The sequence below is a fragment of the Salvelinus alpinus genome, chromosome 5 (assembly GCF_045679555.1).
Source record: "Salvelinus alpinus chromosome 5, SLU_Salpinus.1, whole genome shotgun sequence".
In the NCBI taxonomy this organism is placed as follows: Eukaryota; Metazoa; Chordata; class Actinopteri; order Salmoniformes; family Salmonidae; genus Salvelinus; species Salvelinus alpinus.
In genome coordinates this window covers 71,728,286-71,744,224 of record NC_092090.1, presented here as the reverse complement: position 1 = coordinate 71,744,224, position 15,939 = coordinate 71,728,286, and the positions used below count along the sequence as shown (strand labels likewise).

The window sequence follows — 15,939 nt, the reverse complement described above, 5'->3', positions numbered from 1 at the left end:
GGGAAAGATGAACGGAGCAAAGTACAGAGAGATCCTTGATGAAAACCTGCTCCAGACCGCTCAGGACCTCAGACTGGGGTGAAGGTTCACCTTCCAACATGACAATGACCCTAAGCACACAGCCAAGACAATGCAGGAGTGGCTTCGGGATGAGTCTCTGAATGTCCTTGATGGGCCCAACCAGAGCCCGGACTTGAATCTGATCGAACATCTCTGATAGAGCCTAGAAAATAGCTGTGCAGCAACGCTCCCCATCCAACCTGACAGAGCTTGAGAGGATCTGCAGAGAAGAATTGGAGAAACTCCCCAAATACAGGTGTGGCAAGCTTGTAGTGTCATACCCAAGAAGACTGGAGGCTATAATCGCTGCCAAAGGTACTTCAACAAAGTACTGAGTAAAGGGTCTGAACATTTCTAAAAACCTGATTTTGCTTTGTCATTATAGGGTATTGTGTGTAGATTGATGAGGAGGGGAAAACAATTGAATCCACTTTAGAATAAGGCTGTAACGTAACAAAATGTGGAAAAATTCAAGGGAGTCTGAATACTTTCCAAATGCACTGTAAGTGAACTATTGGTATTTATTGGTAATTTATTAGCATCCCCCATCAGCTGTTGCGAAAGCAGCAGCTACTCTTCCTGGGGTCCACACAAAACATTAAACATGATAAAATACAGAACAAATTTGTTTACATCCCTGGTAGTGAGCATTTCTCCATTGCCAAGATAATTCATCCACCTGACAGGTGTGGCATATCAAGAAGCTGATTAAAAAGCATAATCATTACACAGGTGCATCTTGTGCTGGGGACAATAAAAGGCCACTCTAAAATGTGAAGTTGTGTCACAACACTATGCCACAGATGTCTCAAGTTTTGAGGGAGTGTACAATTGGCATGCTGACGCCAGGAATGTCCACCAGAGCTGTTGCCAGATAATAGAATTTTAATTTCTCTACCATAAGCCGTCTACAACATCGTCGAGGAGAATTTGTCAGCACGTCCAACTGGCCTCACATCCTCAGACCATGTGTATGGCGTTGTGTGGGCGAGCAGTTTGCTGATGTCAACGCTGTGAACAGAGTGTCCAACGATGGCAGTGGGGTTATGGTGTGGGCAGGCATAAGCTACGGACAACGAACACAATTGCATTTTATCGATGGCAGTTTAAATGCATAGAAATACCGTGACGAAATCCTGAGTCCCATTGTCGTACCATTCATCCGCCACCATAACCTCATATTTCAGGATGATAATGCATGGCCCCATGTCGCAAGGACCTGTACACAATTCCTGGAGGCTGAATTGTGGCCTGCATACTCACCAGACATGTCACCCACTGAGCTCTGGATCAACGTGTACAACAGCGTGTTCCAGTTCGCGCCAATATCCAGCAACTTCGAACAGCCATTGAAGAGAAGTGGGACAACATTCCACAGGCCACAATCCACAGCCTGATCAACTCAATGAGATGAGATGTGTCGCGCTGCATGAGGCAATTGGTGGTCACACCAGATACTGACTGTCTTTCTGATTCATGGCGTTACCTTTTTTTTAAGGCATCTGTGACCGGATGCATATCTGTATTCCAAGTCATCTGAAATCCATAGATTAGGGCCTAATACATTTATTTCAATTGACTGATTTCCTTATATGAATTGTAACTCATTACAATTGTTGCATGTGTGTTTATATTTTTCAGTATATATTAAAACAGTTGAAGTTGGAAGTTTACATACACCTTAGCCAAATACATTTAAATTCACAATTCCTGACATTCAATCCTAGTAAATATTCCCTGTTTTAGGTCAGTTAGGATCACCACTTTATTTTAAGAATGTGAAATGTCAGAATAATAGTAGAGAGAATGATTTATTCCAGCTTTTATTTCTTTCATCACATTCCCAGTGGGTCAGAAGTATACATACACTCAAATAGTATTTGGTAGCATTGCCTTTAAATTGTTTAACTTGGGTCAAACGTTTCGGGTAGCCTTCCACAAGCTTCCCACAATAAGTTGGGTGAATTTTGGCCCATTCCTCCTGACAGAGCTGGTGTAACTGAGTCAGGTTTGTAGGCCTCCTTGCTCGCACACGCTTTTCAGTTCTGCCCACATATTTTCTATAGGGGTGAGGTCAGGGCTTTCTGATGGCCACTCCAATACCTTGACTTTGTTGTCCTTAAGCCATTTTGCCACAACTTTGGAAGTATGCTTGGGGTCATTGTCCATTTGGAAGACCCATTTGCGACCAAGCTTTAACTTCCTGACTGATGTCTTGAGATGTTGCTTCAATATATCCACATAATTTTCCTTCCTCAAGACGCCATCTATTTTGTGAAGTGCACCAGTCCCTCTTGCAGCAAAGCACCCCCACAACATGATGCAGCCACCCCCGTGCTTCACGGTTGAGATGGTGTTCTTCGGCTTGCAAGCCTCCTCCTTTTTCCTCCAAACATAACGATGGTCATTATGGCCAAACGGTTCTATTTTTGTTTCATCAGACAGAGGACATGTCTCCAAAAAGTACGATCTTTGTCCCCATGTGCAGTTGCAAACCGTAGTCTGGCTTTTGTATGGCGGTTTTGGAGCAGTGGCTTCTTCCTTGCTGAGCGGCCTTTCAGGTTATGTCGATGCAGTATTCGTTTTACTGTGGATATAGATACTTTTGTATCTGTTTCCTCCAGCATCTTCACAAGTTCCTTTGCTGTTGTTCTGGGATTGATTTGCACTTTTCACACCAAAGTACGTTCATCTCTAGGAGACAGAACGCATCTCCTTCCTGAGCGGTATGACGGCTGCGTGGTCCCATGGTGTTTATACTTGAGTACTATTGTTTGTACAGATGAACGTGGTACCTTCAGGCGTTTGGAAATTGCTCCCAAGGATGAACCAGACTTGTGGAGGTCGACCATTTTTTTTTCTGAGGTCTTGGATGATTTATTTTGATTTTCCCATGATGTTAAGCAAAGAGGCACTGAGTTTGAAGGTAGGTCTTGAAATACATCCACAGGTACACCTCCAATTGTCTCAAATGATGTCAATTAGCCTATCAGAAGCTTCTAAAGCCATGACATCATTTTACGGAATTTTCCAAGCTGTTTAAAGGCACAGTCAACTTAGTGTATGTAAACTTCTTACTCACTGGAATTGTGATACAGTGAATTATATGTGAAATAATCTGTCAGTTGGAATAATTACTTGTGTCATGCACAAAGTAGATGTCCTAACCGCCTTGAAAAAACGATAGTTTGTTAACAAGAAATTTGTGGAGTGAAAAACGAGTTTTAATGATTCCAACCTAAGTGTATGTAAACTTCCGACTTCAACTGTACAGTCGTGGCCAAAGGTTTTGAGAATGACACAAATATTAATTTTCACAAAGTCTGCTGCCTCAGTTTGTATGATGGCAATTTGCATATACTCCAGAATGTTATGAAGAGTGATCAGATGTATTGCAATGAATTGCAAAGTCCATCTTTGCCATGCAAATGAACACTGCATTTCAGCCCTGCCACAAAAGGACCAGCTGACAGCATATCAGTGATTCTCTCATTAACACAGGTGTGAGTGTTGACGAGGACTGGAGAAGGCTGGAGATCACTCTGTCATGCTGATTGAGTTCGAATAACAGACTGGAAGCTTCAAAAGGAGGGTGGTGCTTGGAATCATTGTTCTTCCTCTGTCAAACATGGTTACCTGCAAGGAAACACATGCCGTCATTATTGCTTTTCACAAAAAGGGCTTCACAGGCAAGGATATTGCTGCCAGTAAGATTGCACCTAAATCAACCATTTATCGGATCATCAAGAACTTCAAGCAGAGCGGTTCAATTGTTGTGAATAAGGTTTCAGGGCGCCCAAGAAAGTCCAGCAAGCACCAGGACCGTCTCCTAAAGTTGATTCAGCTGCGCGATCGAGGCACCACCAGTACAGAGCTTGCTCAGGAATGGCAGCAGGCAGGTGTGAGTGCATCTGCACGCACAGTGAGGCGAAGACTTTTGGAGGATGGCCTGGTGTCAAGAAGGGCAGCTGAGAAGCCACTTTTCCCCAGGAAAAACATCAGGGACAGACTGATATTCTGCAAAAGGTACAGGGATTGGACTGCTGAGGACTGGGGTAAAGTCATTTTCTCTGATGAAACCCCTTTCCGATTGTTTGGGGCATCCGGAAAAAAGCTTGTCCGGAGAAGACAAGGTGAACGCTACCATCAGTCCTGTGTCATGCCAACAGTAAAGCATCCTGAGTCCATTCATGTGTGGGGTTCATGTGTGGGCTCACTCACAATTTTGCCTAAGAACACAGCCATGAATAAAGAATGGTACCAACACATCCTCCGAGAGCAACTTCTCCCAACCATCCAGGAACAGTTTGGTGACGAACAATGCCTTTTCCACCATGATAGAGCACCTTGCCATAAGGCAAAAGTGATAACTAAGTGGCTCGGGGAACAAAACATAGATATTTTGTGTCCTTGACCAGGAAACTCCCCAGACCTTAATCCCATTGAGAACTTGTGGTCAATCCTCAAGAGGCGGGTGGACAAACAAAACCACACAAATTCTGACAAACTCCAAGCATTGATTATGCAAGAATGGGCTGCCATCAGTCAGGATGTGGTCCAGAAGTTAATTGACAGCATGCCAGGGCGGATTGCAGAGGTCTTGAAAAAGAAGGGTCAACACTGCAAATATTGACTTTTGCATCAACTTAAAAGCCTTTGACACTTATGAAATGCTTGTAATTATACTTCAGTATTCCATAGTAACATCTGCCAAAAATATCTGAAGACACTTAAGCAGCAAACTCTGTGGAAATTAATGTGTGTGTCATTCTCAAAACTTTTGGCCACAACTGTATGTGCTACTTTCAGCCCTTTCCTGGGTATACTGTACAGACGTGGGTTCAAAATACTATTTCGGGCATTTGAATTCATTTCAAAGACATTTGGAAGTAAGTATTTAGTCATTTTTATTTGAAAAGACAAGTAGTTAAAATATTGGAATGATTTTGGAAATACTCAAATTATAACATCAACTTCCGGCGCCGACAGAGATGGCCACCTCGCTTCGCGTTCCTAGGAAACTATGCAGTATTTTGTTTTTTTACCTGTTATTTCTTACATTGGTACCCCAAGTAATCTTAGGTTTTATTACATACATTCGGGAGGAACTACTGGATATAAGAGCAATGTCAACTCACCATCATTACGACCAGGAATACGACTTTCCCGAAGCGGATCCTCTGTTTTGCCCACCACCCAGGACAATGGATCGGATCCCAGCCGGTTAACCAAAACAACGTTGCCGTAAAAGGGGCAGACGAATCGGTCTTCTGGTCAGGCTCGGGAGTGGTGCGCGATGTGCCCGTCTCCGTCTCAGGCTCCGGAGACGGGCACATCGCGCACCACTCCCGAGCATACTACTCGCCAATGTTCAGTCTCTTGACAACAAGGTTGATGAAATCCGAGCAAGTGTAGCATTCCAGAGAGACATAAGAGACTGTAACGTTCTTTGCTTCACGGAAACATGGCTCACTCGAGACACGCTATCGGAGTCGGTACAGCCAGCTGGTTATCGCGCCGACTGAAACAAGCATCTTTCTGGCAAGAAGAGGGGCGGGGGGGTATGCCTTATGATTAACGAGACGTGGTGTGATCATAACAACATACAGGAACTCAAGTCGTTCTGTTCACCTGACTTAGAATTCCTCACAATCCCATTATCTACCAAGAGAATTCTCCTCGATTTTAATCACAGCCGCATATATTCCCCCCCAAGCAGACACATCGACGGCCCTGAACAAACTTTATTTGACTCTATGTAAACTGGAAACCACATATCCTGAGGCTGCATTCATTGTAGCTGGGGATTTTAACAAGGCTAATCTGAAAACAAGACTCCCTAAATTCTATCAGCATATCGATTGTGCTACCATGGCTGGTATAACCCGAGATCATTGTTATTCTAACTTCCGCGACGCATATAAGGCCCTCCCCCGCCCTCCTTTAGGAAAAGCTGACCGCGACTCCATTTTGTTGCTCCCAGCCTATAGACAGAGACAAAAACAGGAAGCTCCCGCGCTCAGGTCTGTTCACCGCTGGTCCGACCAATCTGATTCCACGCTTCAAGATTGCTTCGATCACGTGGATTGGGATATGTTCCGCACGGCGTCAAACAACAACATTTACGAATACGCTGATTTGGTGAGCGAGTTTATTAGCAAGTGCATCGGCGATGTCGTACCCACAGCAACTATTAAAATATTCCCCAACCAGAAACCGTGGATTGATGGCAGCATTCGTGCGAAACTGAAAGCGCGAACCACTGCTTTTAACCAGAGCAAGGTGACCGGAAACATGACCGAATACAAACAGTGTAGCTATTCCCTCCGCAAGGCAATCAAACAAGCTAAGCGTCAGTATAGAGACAAAGTAGAGTCGCAATTCAACGGCTCAGACACAAGAGGTATGTGGCAGGGTCTACAGTCAATCACGGATTACAAAAAGAAAACCAGCCCCGTCGCGGACCAGGATGTCTTGCTCCCAGACAGACTAAACAACTTATCGCTTTGAGGACAATACAGTGCCACTGACACGGCCCGCTACCAAAACCTGTGGACTCTCCTTCACTGCAGCCGACGTGAGTAAAACATTTAAACGTGTTAACCCTCGCAAGGCTGCAGGCCCAGACGGCATCCCCAGCCGCGTCCTCAGAGCATGCGCAGACCAGCTGGCTGGTGTGTTTACAGACATATTCAATCAATCCTTATCCCAGTCTGCTGTTCCCACATGCTTCAAGAGGGCCACCATTGTTCCTGTTCCCAAGAAAGCTAAGGTAACTGAGCTAAATGACTACCGCCCCGTAGCACTCACTTCCGTCATCATGAAGTGCTTTGAGAGTCAAGGACCATATCACCTCCACCCTACCTGACACCCTAGACCCACTCCAATTTGCTTACCGCCCCAATAGGTCCACAGACGACGTAATTGCAACCACACTGCACACTGCCCTAACCTATCTGAACAAGAGGAATACCTATGTGAGAATGCTGTTCATCGACTACAGCTCCGCATATAACACCATAGTACCCTCCAAACTCGTCATCAAGCTCGAGACCCTGGGTCTCGACCCCGCACTGTGCAACTGGGTACTGGACTTCCTGACGGTCCGCCCCCAGCTGGTGAGGGTAGGTATCAACATCTCCACCCCGCTGATCCTCAACACTGGAGCCCCACAAGGGTGCGTTCTGAGCCCTCTCCTGTACTCCCTGTTCACCCACGACTGCGTGGCCATGCACGCCTCCAACTCAATCATCAAGTTTGCAGACGACACTACAGTGGTAGGCTTGATTACCATCAACGACGAGACAGCCTACAGGGAGGAGGTGAGGGCCCTCGGAGTGTGGTGTCAGGAAAATAACCTCACACTCAACATCAACAAAACAAAGGAGATGATCGTGGACTTCAGGAAATAGCAGAGGGAGCACCCCCCTATCCACATCGACGGGACAGTAGTGGAGAGGGTAGTAAGTTTTAAGTTCCTCGGCGTACACATCACGGACAAACTAAATTGGTCCACCCACACAGACAGCGTGGTGAAGAAGGCGCAGCAGCGCCTCTTCAACCTCAGGAGGCTGAAGAAATTCGGCTTGTCACCAAAAGCACTCACAAACCTTTACAGATGCACATTCGAGAGCATCCTGTCGGGCTGTATCACCGCCTGGTACGGCAACTGCTACGCCCACAACCGTAAGGCTCTCCAGAGGGTAGTGAGGTCTGCACAATGCATCAAACTACCTGCCCTCCAGGACACCGACACCACCCGATGTCACAGGAAGGCCATAAACATCAAGGACAACAACCACCCGAGCCACTACCTGTTCACCCCGCTATCATCCAGATGGCAAGGTCAGTACAGGTGCATCAAAGCAGGGGCCGAGAGACTGAAAAACAGCTTCTATCTCAAGGCCACCAGACTGTTAAACAGCCACCACTAACATTGAGTGGCTGCTGCCAACATACTGACTCAACTCCAGCCACTTTAATAATGGAAAAATGTATGTAAAGAATGTATCACTTGCCACTTTAAACAATGCCACTTAATATAATGTTTACATACCCTACATTACTCATCTCATATGTATATACTGTACTCTATACCATCTACTGCATCTTGCCATCTTTATGTAATACATGTATCACTAGCCACTTTAAACAATGCCACTTTTATATGTTTACATACCCCACATTACTCATCTCATATGTATATTCTGTACTCTATACCATCTACTGCATCTTGCCTATGCCGTTCTGTACCATCACTCATTCATATATTTTTATGTACATATTCTTCATCCCTTTACACTTGTGTGTATAAGGTAGTTGTTGTGAAATTGTTAGGTTCGATTACTCGTTGGTTATTACTGCATTGTCGGAACTAGAAGCACAAGCATTTCGCTAAACTCGCATTAACATCTGCTAACCATGTGTATGTGACAAATAAAATTAGATTTGATATAAGGGCTCAGGGCCAGACCCAGATGCAGACACGGGAGGTAGATGGTTTGAGTATTATATTTATTATATTATATTGTGTATTATATTTATTAATTCCAAAAAGGGTAGGCAAGAGAATGGTCCCGTGTGGCTCAGTTGGTAGAGCATGGCGCTTGCAACGCCAGGGTTGTGGGTTCATTCCCCACGGGGGGACCAGGATGAATATGTATGAACTTTCCAATTTGTAAGTCGCTCTGGATAAGAGCGTCTGCTAAATGACTTAAATGTAAATGTAAATGTCGTGGACAGGCAAAAGGTCAAAACCAGATCAGAGTCCAGGAGGTACAGAGTGGCAGGCAGGCTCGAGGTCAGGGCAGGCGTCCAGAAAACAGGCAAGGGTCAAAACCGGAAGGACATTCAAAAGAGAGATTAGCAAAAGCAGGAGCACGGGAAAAACACACTGGTTGACTTGAAACAGACAAGACGAACTGGCACAGAGAGACAGGAAACACAAGGATAAATACACTGGGTAAAATAATCGACACCTGGAGGGGGTGGAGACAATCACAAAGACAGGTGAAACAGATCAGGGTGTGACACAAATTCACTGACTCAAATACACTCCTATGCATTTAACCCAGGTATTTGAAAATAGTATTTGAAATAAGTATTTGACAATACTTTCAAATAGTAGGATAATTATAAGAATTAATTTGAAATTATTTTGAAAAGTTTTATTTACAGTGATCTTCCAAGCCCTTCCCCATTTCACACCTCACACTCGTACAGGTGACCCACTTGTACATGCCGTGAAACAGGACAAATATAAGCACCCGTTATTTGACCTTTGACCTTTTGTACACCCCTACAGGAGCACGGAGAACAGTTCTGTAGGGCCTTCCGGTTGAGAGTGATGCAGTTGCCATACCAGACGGTGATACAACCAGTCAGGATGCTCTCGTTGGCGCAGCTGTAAGAATTCCTGAGGATCTGGGGGCCCATTTCAGACTCCTGAGGGAGAGGAGGCGCTGCTGTGCCTTCTTCATGACTGTTCTGGTGTGAGAGGACCTTGAATCTCTTGACCCTCTCCACTGCGGCCCCCTTTGTTGACGTTGAGGGATAGGTTATTTTCCTGGCACCAGGGTTCTCACCAGGTAATCAGTCCTACCACTGTTGCGTCGTCTGCAAACTTGATGACTGAGTTGGAGACTTGTGTGGCCATGCGGTCATGGGCAATGTTCCCTCTAATTTTCTTCGGGAATGAGAAAATTTCATGTCTGCTGAGAGCAAACTTGTTTGTTAAAATTCTGTGCAACTTCCAGCACTCGTTTACTGTGAACACTGAGGCTGTACCCACTTTAAATTACAGTTTCAGACAGTGGTCAAGCAGGCTGTGGCTATTGAATCATAATGTAGGCTTACCAGAATGGCCTATTATCAAACATAATGGAGAAAATATATTCCATAACATTTATACATGGCAATAGCTGTTCTATCATTTAGCCTACAGCAGCAGCCAATGTGTGGTGTTCAATGTAGGCCTGCAGAGACACGCAGGGCTTGACATTAACCTGTTTATCCACTTGTCCTTCAGATAAGGTGGTGACTGAACATGTTTGGTTTGTTTTATGCAGGAAACCATTATACTGAATAAAATTCATTATTATTCCAATATCATTATAATCGAGAATCAGACAACAGTTGTTTGTATTAGTATATATTATGGATCCCCATTAACTGCTGCCTTACTCTTCCCGGGGTCCAGCAAAATGAAGGCAATTATGCCATTTGAAAAACATTACAATACATTTCACAACAGATTTCACAACACATGAAGTGTGTGCCCTTAGGCCACCACTCTATTACTGCATATCTAGAACACAAAAACCATGTGTGCATGTGTGTATACTGCGTTTGTTATCATGGTTGTGTGTGTATGCATGTGTATTTTGATTCGGGCCTCAGTACTTGAAAATACTCAAATACACAGAAAATATGTATTTAAATGACAACTATAGTGAAATCATACTGTACTATATAATAGACTGAGCACAATATGCAATGGCTAGTTACATTTTCAGGTGGTTGGTTGATCAGACCTCAGAAATAGGGATCTATTTACTGTACATTGTGTGAATGCATGATTTTATCCTCAAACCCTGGATAAAGACATAGCAGCCCTTTATACAATGGGAATGAAAAATATTCGGAATAATTTTGCATGAACTTGACTCACGTCGTGATACAGAATGAACATGTTTCAACAGAACGTGGGTACTGGCTCTAATGTTCAACATGTCTCATAGACAATCATCTCAATGACAATGCAATCATTTGGGCATATCTGAAAGGTACATATTCACAATGACCCAATTATCTACATGTTTTCATTGCTAAAACCTTCCTTTATTGTATGCAGTATTTCTATAGAGATAAAGAGAGCTACTGCTCTCTGAAGGTCTGCAGAGCCTGGGAACAGAATAAAAACACAGTTAGCTAAAATCACAGATCTCTTTCAGAAGATTTCCCTGTTGACACTGTGTTATTAAGTAATAGAGTCGACCACACGTATGTCAAAGCCATATCTGCAATTGATGTAATGCCGGCCTAAGAATATTACCTAATTGTGTAATATTAATACAATGTTCTTTTTTTCTTTAGAAAACTTTCACATCTCTTTCCCTCTACACTATGTTGTTATCAGATGTTTCATGGGAACAGTCTCTCCAATGCATTTAAATCATTGACCTAAACCTGGGGCAGTATCTGTGTGCTTGCCAAGTATGTCAATATTTCAGTACAGCAGCAGCACTGCCCCCCGCATGGAACAGCCTATCTGACCCACTTTGATGCACTTCAGCAAAGTCCCTTTCACCTCGGAGTACATGGAGGCCCGCTCATGTACCTTGCAGATTAGATTTCCTAATGAAGGTCTAGCTATAAATAATGAAACAGTGCACACAGACACACAACAATGGCTTGGTTTTCTCATAGAGAAAATGCGGTCTCTCCCAACACCTGCCTAATATTGAGTTGCAACCCCTTTCGCCCTCAGAGCAGTCTCAATTTGTCGGGCATGAACTCTACAAGGTGTCAAAAGCATTCCACAAGGATGTTGACTCCAATCTGTCCCATAGTTGTGTCAAGTTGGCTGAAAGTCCTTTGGATGTTGGACCATTCTTGATGCACACGGGAAACTGTTGAGTGTGAAAAACCCAGCAGCATTGCAGTTCTTGGCACACTCAGTTCTTGACACAGATGCGCCTGGCACCTACTACCATACCCCATTCAAAGGAACTTAATTATTTTGTCTTGTCCATTCACCCTTTGAATGGCAGACATACATAATCCGTGTCTTAATTGTTTCAAGGTTTAAAAATCCTTCTTTAACCTGTCTCCTCCCCTCACTGATTTAAGTGAATTTAACAGGTGACATCAATAAGGGATCATAGCTTTCACCTGGAAAGAACAGGTGTTCCTAATGTTTTGTACACTCAGTGTATATATCTACCCATTTGTTTTGTTTTTCTACAGACGCTTTTATACAATTTTCATGAACTTCCGCCATAAATTCTAAAGCCAATCTTTTTCAATCCAAATGAAACGAAAGGCATGGATGCCAACAACGCCAATTCACACACTCAATGCTGAATACCCTCTATAGTTAGCTAGCTAGCTAGCTAGCGTATTGAAGTTCTAGCTAATGCACAAATGAATTGTCATAATATCTGTTCTTCTGTCGTGATTAGTGCGCCGAGTTCCATAGCAAAGCTGACTGCGCTCTGTGACGTTATCGCTTTGGATAAATGTTATGAAGTAGCAGGACACAGTGCCAGCTGTCAGAGTCAGATACATGCTGATTTCTGAGAACAGTCCCATAACTTTGGTGCCGTACAACTTCATCAGAAAGCGGACAAACTAGCTGCTGTATGGCCATTCAAACAAGCTTGCACTAGGCTGCTAGCTGAAGCATGGTTTGCGATAGTAGCCAGTGTGTCATAGCTACAGAGAGCGGAGTGATTTTTGAGTTAGGAATTAGTGTTAAGCGGATTAGAAAAATTGTCACACTATGCCACATTTTTTTTATGTCACATTTTTACTCTGGAAAATTGTCAAATTGAATTGAAAAGAGGTATTTTCAGAAATGTTAATGGTTATGTGTTTCATCAAATCTTTATTCGACAAGCATTTGAATTGAAAATAAACACAGGTTAAAAACAAGAAGTAATGTATGACCTCAAGAGGTCTTTATATGCAACGTGTAATTAATTATACATACAGTGAGTTGTTAACAAGACAATTTTATAAAGTATTTATTACAATTCATAAAAATATATCTTAGATTTTGCATGATATCACTATTTATAACTACATTTCAAGCTGTTCATAAATTGCAAATTGTGTTTACAGTATGTTGTTTTCCCATTACTGCTCAGGGATATTATCCTCCTTATGGTTAGCGTGTCAGAGATGTCATCTCCTCATCCTTGTCTCTGTTGTCCTCCATCTGAGGGGGTCCTCTCAGGCTCTGTTCCTTCTTCTCCTGCCATATGCAGATGATAGGAGAGATGCAGCTGTTTAAGACTGACAGGGCAGTGGCCGGGGGCAATGCGTATGTGAACAACCTGCTGCCTGTCCCCATTGTGGCTTGCAGCACAGAGAGACTAATGACAGGAGTCCAGCATAGGAAATGGGCAATAGTCACTGGGCGAATAACCCGTGACCTTAGTTGGTTGTTTCCCATGCTGTTCATGCAGCAACAGCTGACACATCTCACACCCAAAGGGAGCAGCAGCCCGAAAATGAAGCGACAGATCAACACTGCCATCAATCTCTCCCTTCCCTCTTTAGACATCTGGGAGCTTCCAGTATAGCCATAGTTGTCAAGGCAGACGTGTCCATCGGCAGTGTACTGAACCTCCCTGGACAGTAGAGAGGGGGTACTCAGTATGGCCCCAATGAACCAGGACAGCAGGACCATGTTGGTGGACATGCGGTGTTCAAAGCATCCAGGGACACTCCAGCACACATTCCAGAAGGTGATCATCAGTGAGACAGAAAACATGTTCATAAACATCACGTAGGACCCCAGCTTGCAGACAACCTTCCCAAATGTCCAGGAGAAGTAGTTCCAGGCAGTGATCAGGTAAAGTGGGGCGAAGAGGCAGAAGACGAGGTGGGTGACAGCCAAGCCAAGGATTATCATGTGTTGACTCAGTTTCTTCTTGGACCTGCATTTTACAGTCATGAAGATGACAGCAGAGTTGAGCAGTAGACCCAGCAGAATGTTGGCTGAGTACACTGACACATACATGTATCTAAAGCCAGCCTTCATCTGATACATATCATAGATGACTGGGGACTGGGAAGGTATTCCCACTGAATCATCGTAGTCATCATAGCCTGTTGTGTTGCGTGAGGCAACCATGATTTCTGTTGTTTTTTTACCCTAAGAAAAGGAATGCAATGATTCAGTCAGAATAGGTCCGGTCTGTAATGACTGCATCTGCATGCTAACTAAAATAACATGACATGCTATGTCCTTCCAGTTATCCAGTAAATCATTTTTAATAAAATAAAAACATGCATCTTGCACTGTAGGTAGGCCTATACTACAACTTGTTCAAGTTGTACTTGACCACTACAACCTTTTCTTAAGACTGGATGTATTCAATGCGGCAACACATACAGTGCCTTCAAAAAGTATTCACACCCCTTGACTTTTTCCACATTTACGACCCGTTTCAGGAAGCTAGGTGTATGAGCTAGGCATATGTTGGATGTCCCTACTTCACAGGAGAGGCATTTGAACGTAAAAACATGAATATTTTCTAAATACGTTTTTTGGCTGAAATGCCTTCTGGAACATGTGAAATTTCATGTGCCTTAATAACAAATGTGTATGCCATCTGTAAATACAATACTATTGTTAAATGACGAGTGTAACAGGGTTATATTGGTGATTCCCCTTGCCACTATTGTTAAGCCAATGGGTTTTTGGTTTTAGTTTTGTCTTGCCTTCACCTACTCAACATGGCATCTTATTGGCTGGTTTGCGTAGCTTGCTTACGAGGGAGGATGTTTCGGTTAGAATCGTCCCAGTGAACAAGCACCAAACCAGCGGTAAGTTGTTGGTTGCAAAGCAGTGTACGTCAAAAGTGATTTTTATACTCCCAAGTGATGATTTAAATGTACAATTTATATCAATTTGTTTGTAAATGTTATTCGAACATCACACATAAGATGCAGGGTTTTTGGTGAATATTTGTTGTGCATTTTGTTGTAGAGAATTCCAGCTAATACTAGCTAGCAACTTACTGTTGTGGCAAAGAAATTAATTGAGTACCAAGGGGCTGAGTACTTCTCTAATCAATATACAGTATATTAGTGTTTTAGTTGTATCTATTTTTTGGGACTAATGTTTGAATTTTTCTTCCACTTTGACATTACAGAGTATTTTGTGTAGATCGTTTCCCCCCCAAATGTACAATGAAATCCATTTGAATCCCACCTTATAACACAACAACATTTGGGAAAAGTCAAGGGGTGTGAATACTTTCTGAAGGCACTGTACATACATTTAACTTCACCTACTAAATTCATAACATAGAACCAAACAATGAGTTTAAGAAAATGTTATACTAACTAAAAAGCCATTCCATGAAACAAGTTGTTTGTAGCATAAGAGTGGCAATAGCAATGGTCCTAACGTCTGGAAGCAAACGGCTGACAGTACAGACGTGTGGCTAATACCTTAAGAGAAAGATAAGAGTTAAAAGGAATACACCAGAAAATGGTTGTATTTTACTGGACATTGACAAACACATGCTGTTGGTGTAAAGATTCCCACTGAAGTTAACCTTACCTTATGAAAAATATTTAAAATATTCCGTTGAGAAAAAGTGCAGCTTCCATAACAATGTGTTGTTATCATTGAGCTCCTTCAGAAATGATTAACAAACATGTAGAGACTCGTCGACATTTCAGGAATGAAAGAAGGACGAGTTAAGAACCCAGTAGCATGGCGAATGGGGACTTTTCATCAAATTACATGCACATGGTTAGCAGATGTTATTGCGAGTGTAGCGAAATGCTTGTGCTTCTAGTTCTGACAGTGCAGCAATATCTAACATGTCATCTAACAATTCCACAACTACCTAATACACACAAATCTAAGTAAATGGAATGGAATAAGAATATATACATATAAAGATATGGATGAGCAATGACAAAGCGGCAGAGGAAAGATGCAATAGATGGTATAAAATACAGTATATACATATGAAATGAGTAATGCAAGATATGTAAACCTTATTAAAGTGGCATTATTAAAGTGACTAGTGATCCCTTTATTAAACTGGCCAATGATTTCAAGTCTGTATGTAGGCAGCAGCTTCTCTGTGTTAGTGGTGGCTGTTTAACAGTCTGATTGCCTTGAGATAGACG

At 43.0% G+C, this 15,939-nt stretch overlaps 1 protein-coding gene across 1 annotated transcript; it reads right to left on the bottom strand.

The window, feature by feature from the left end:
* Positions 1-12,570: 12,570 nt before the first annotated feature.
* On the bottom strand, positions 12,571-15,460 carry LOC139575229 (chemerin-like receptor 1). The gene is made up of 2 exons (XM_071400205.1): positions 15,359-15,460; positions 12,571-13,942 (listed from the first exon to the last, which is right to left on the bottom strand). The coding sequence occupies exons 1-2, from the start codon at positions 15,425-15,427 to the stop codon at positions 12,950-12,952; spliced, it is 1,062 nt and encodes a 353-aa protein (XP_071256306.1). The 5' UTR covers positions 15,428-15,460; the 3' UTR covers positions 12,571-12,949.
* Between the last annotated feature and the right edge of the window lie 479 nt (positions 15,461-15,939).

Coding starts and splice junctions, on each gene's coding strand:
- LOC139575229 (XM_071400205.1), bottom strand. CDS start 15,427: ATGATAACAACACATTGTTATGGAAGCTGCACTTTTTCTCAACGGAAT. Junction 13,943..15,358: donor TTTTAAATATTTTTCATAAG/GTAAGGTTAACT, acceptor TCCTTTTCTTAG/GGTAAAAAAACAACAGAAAT.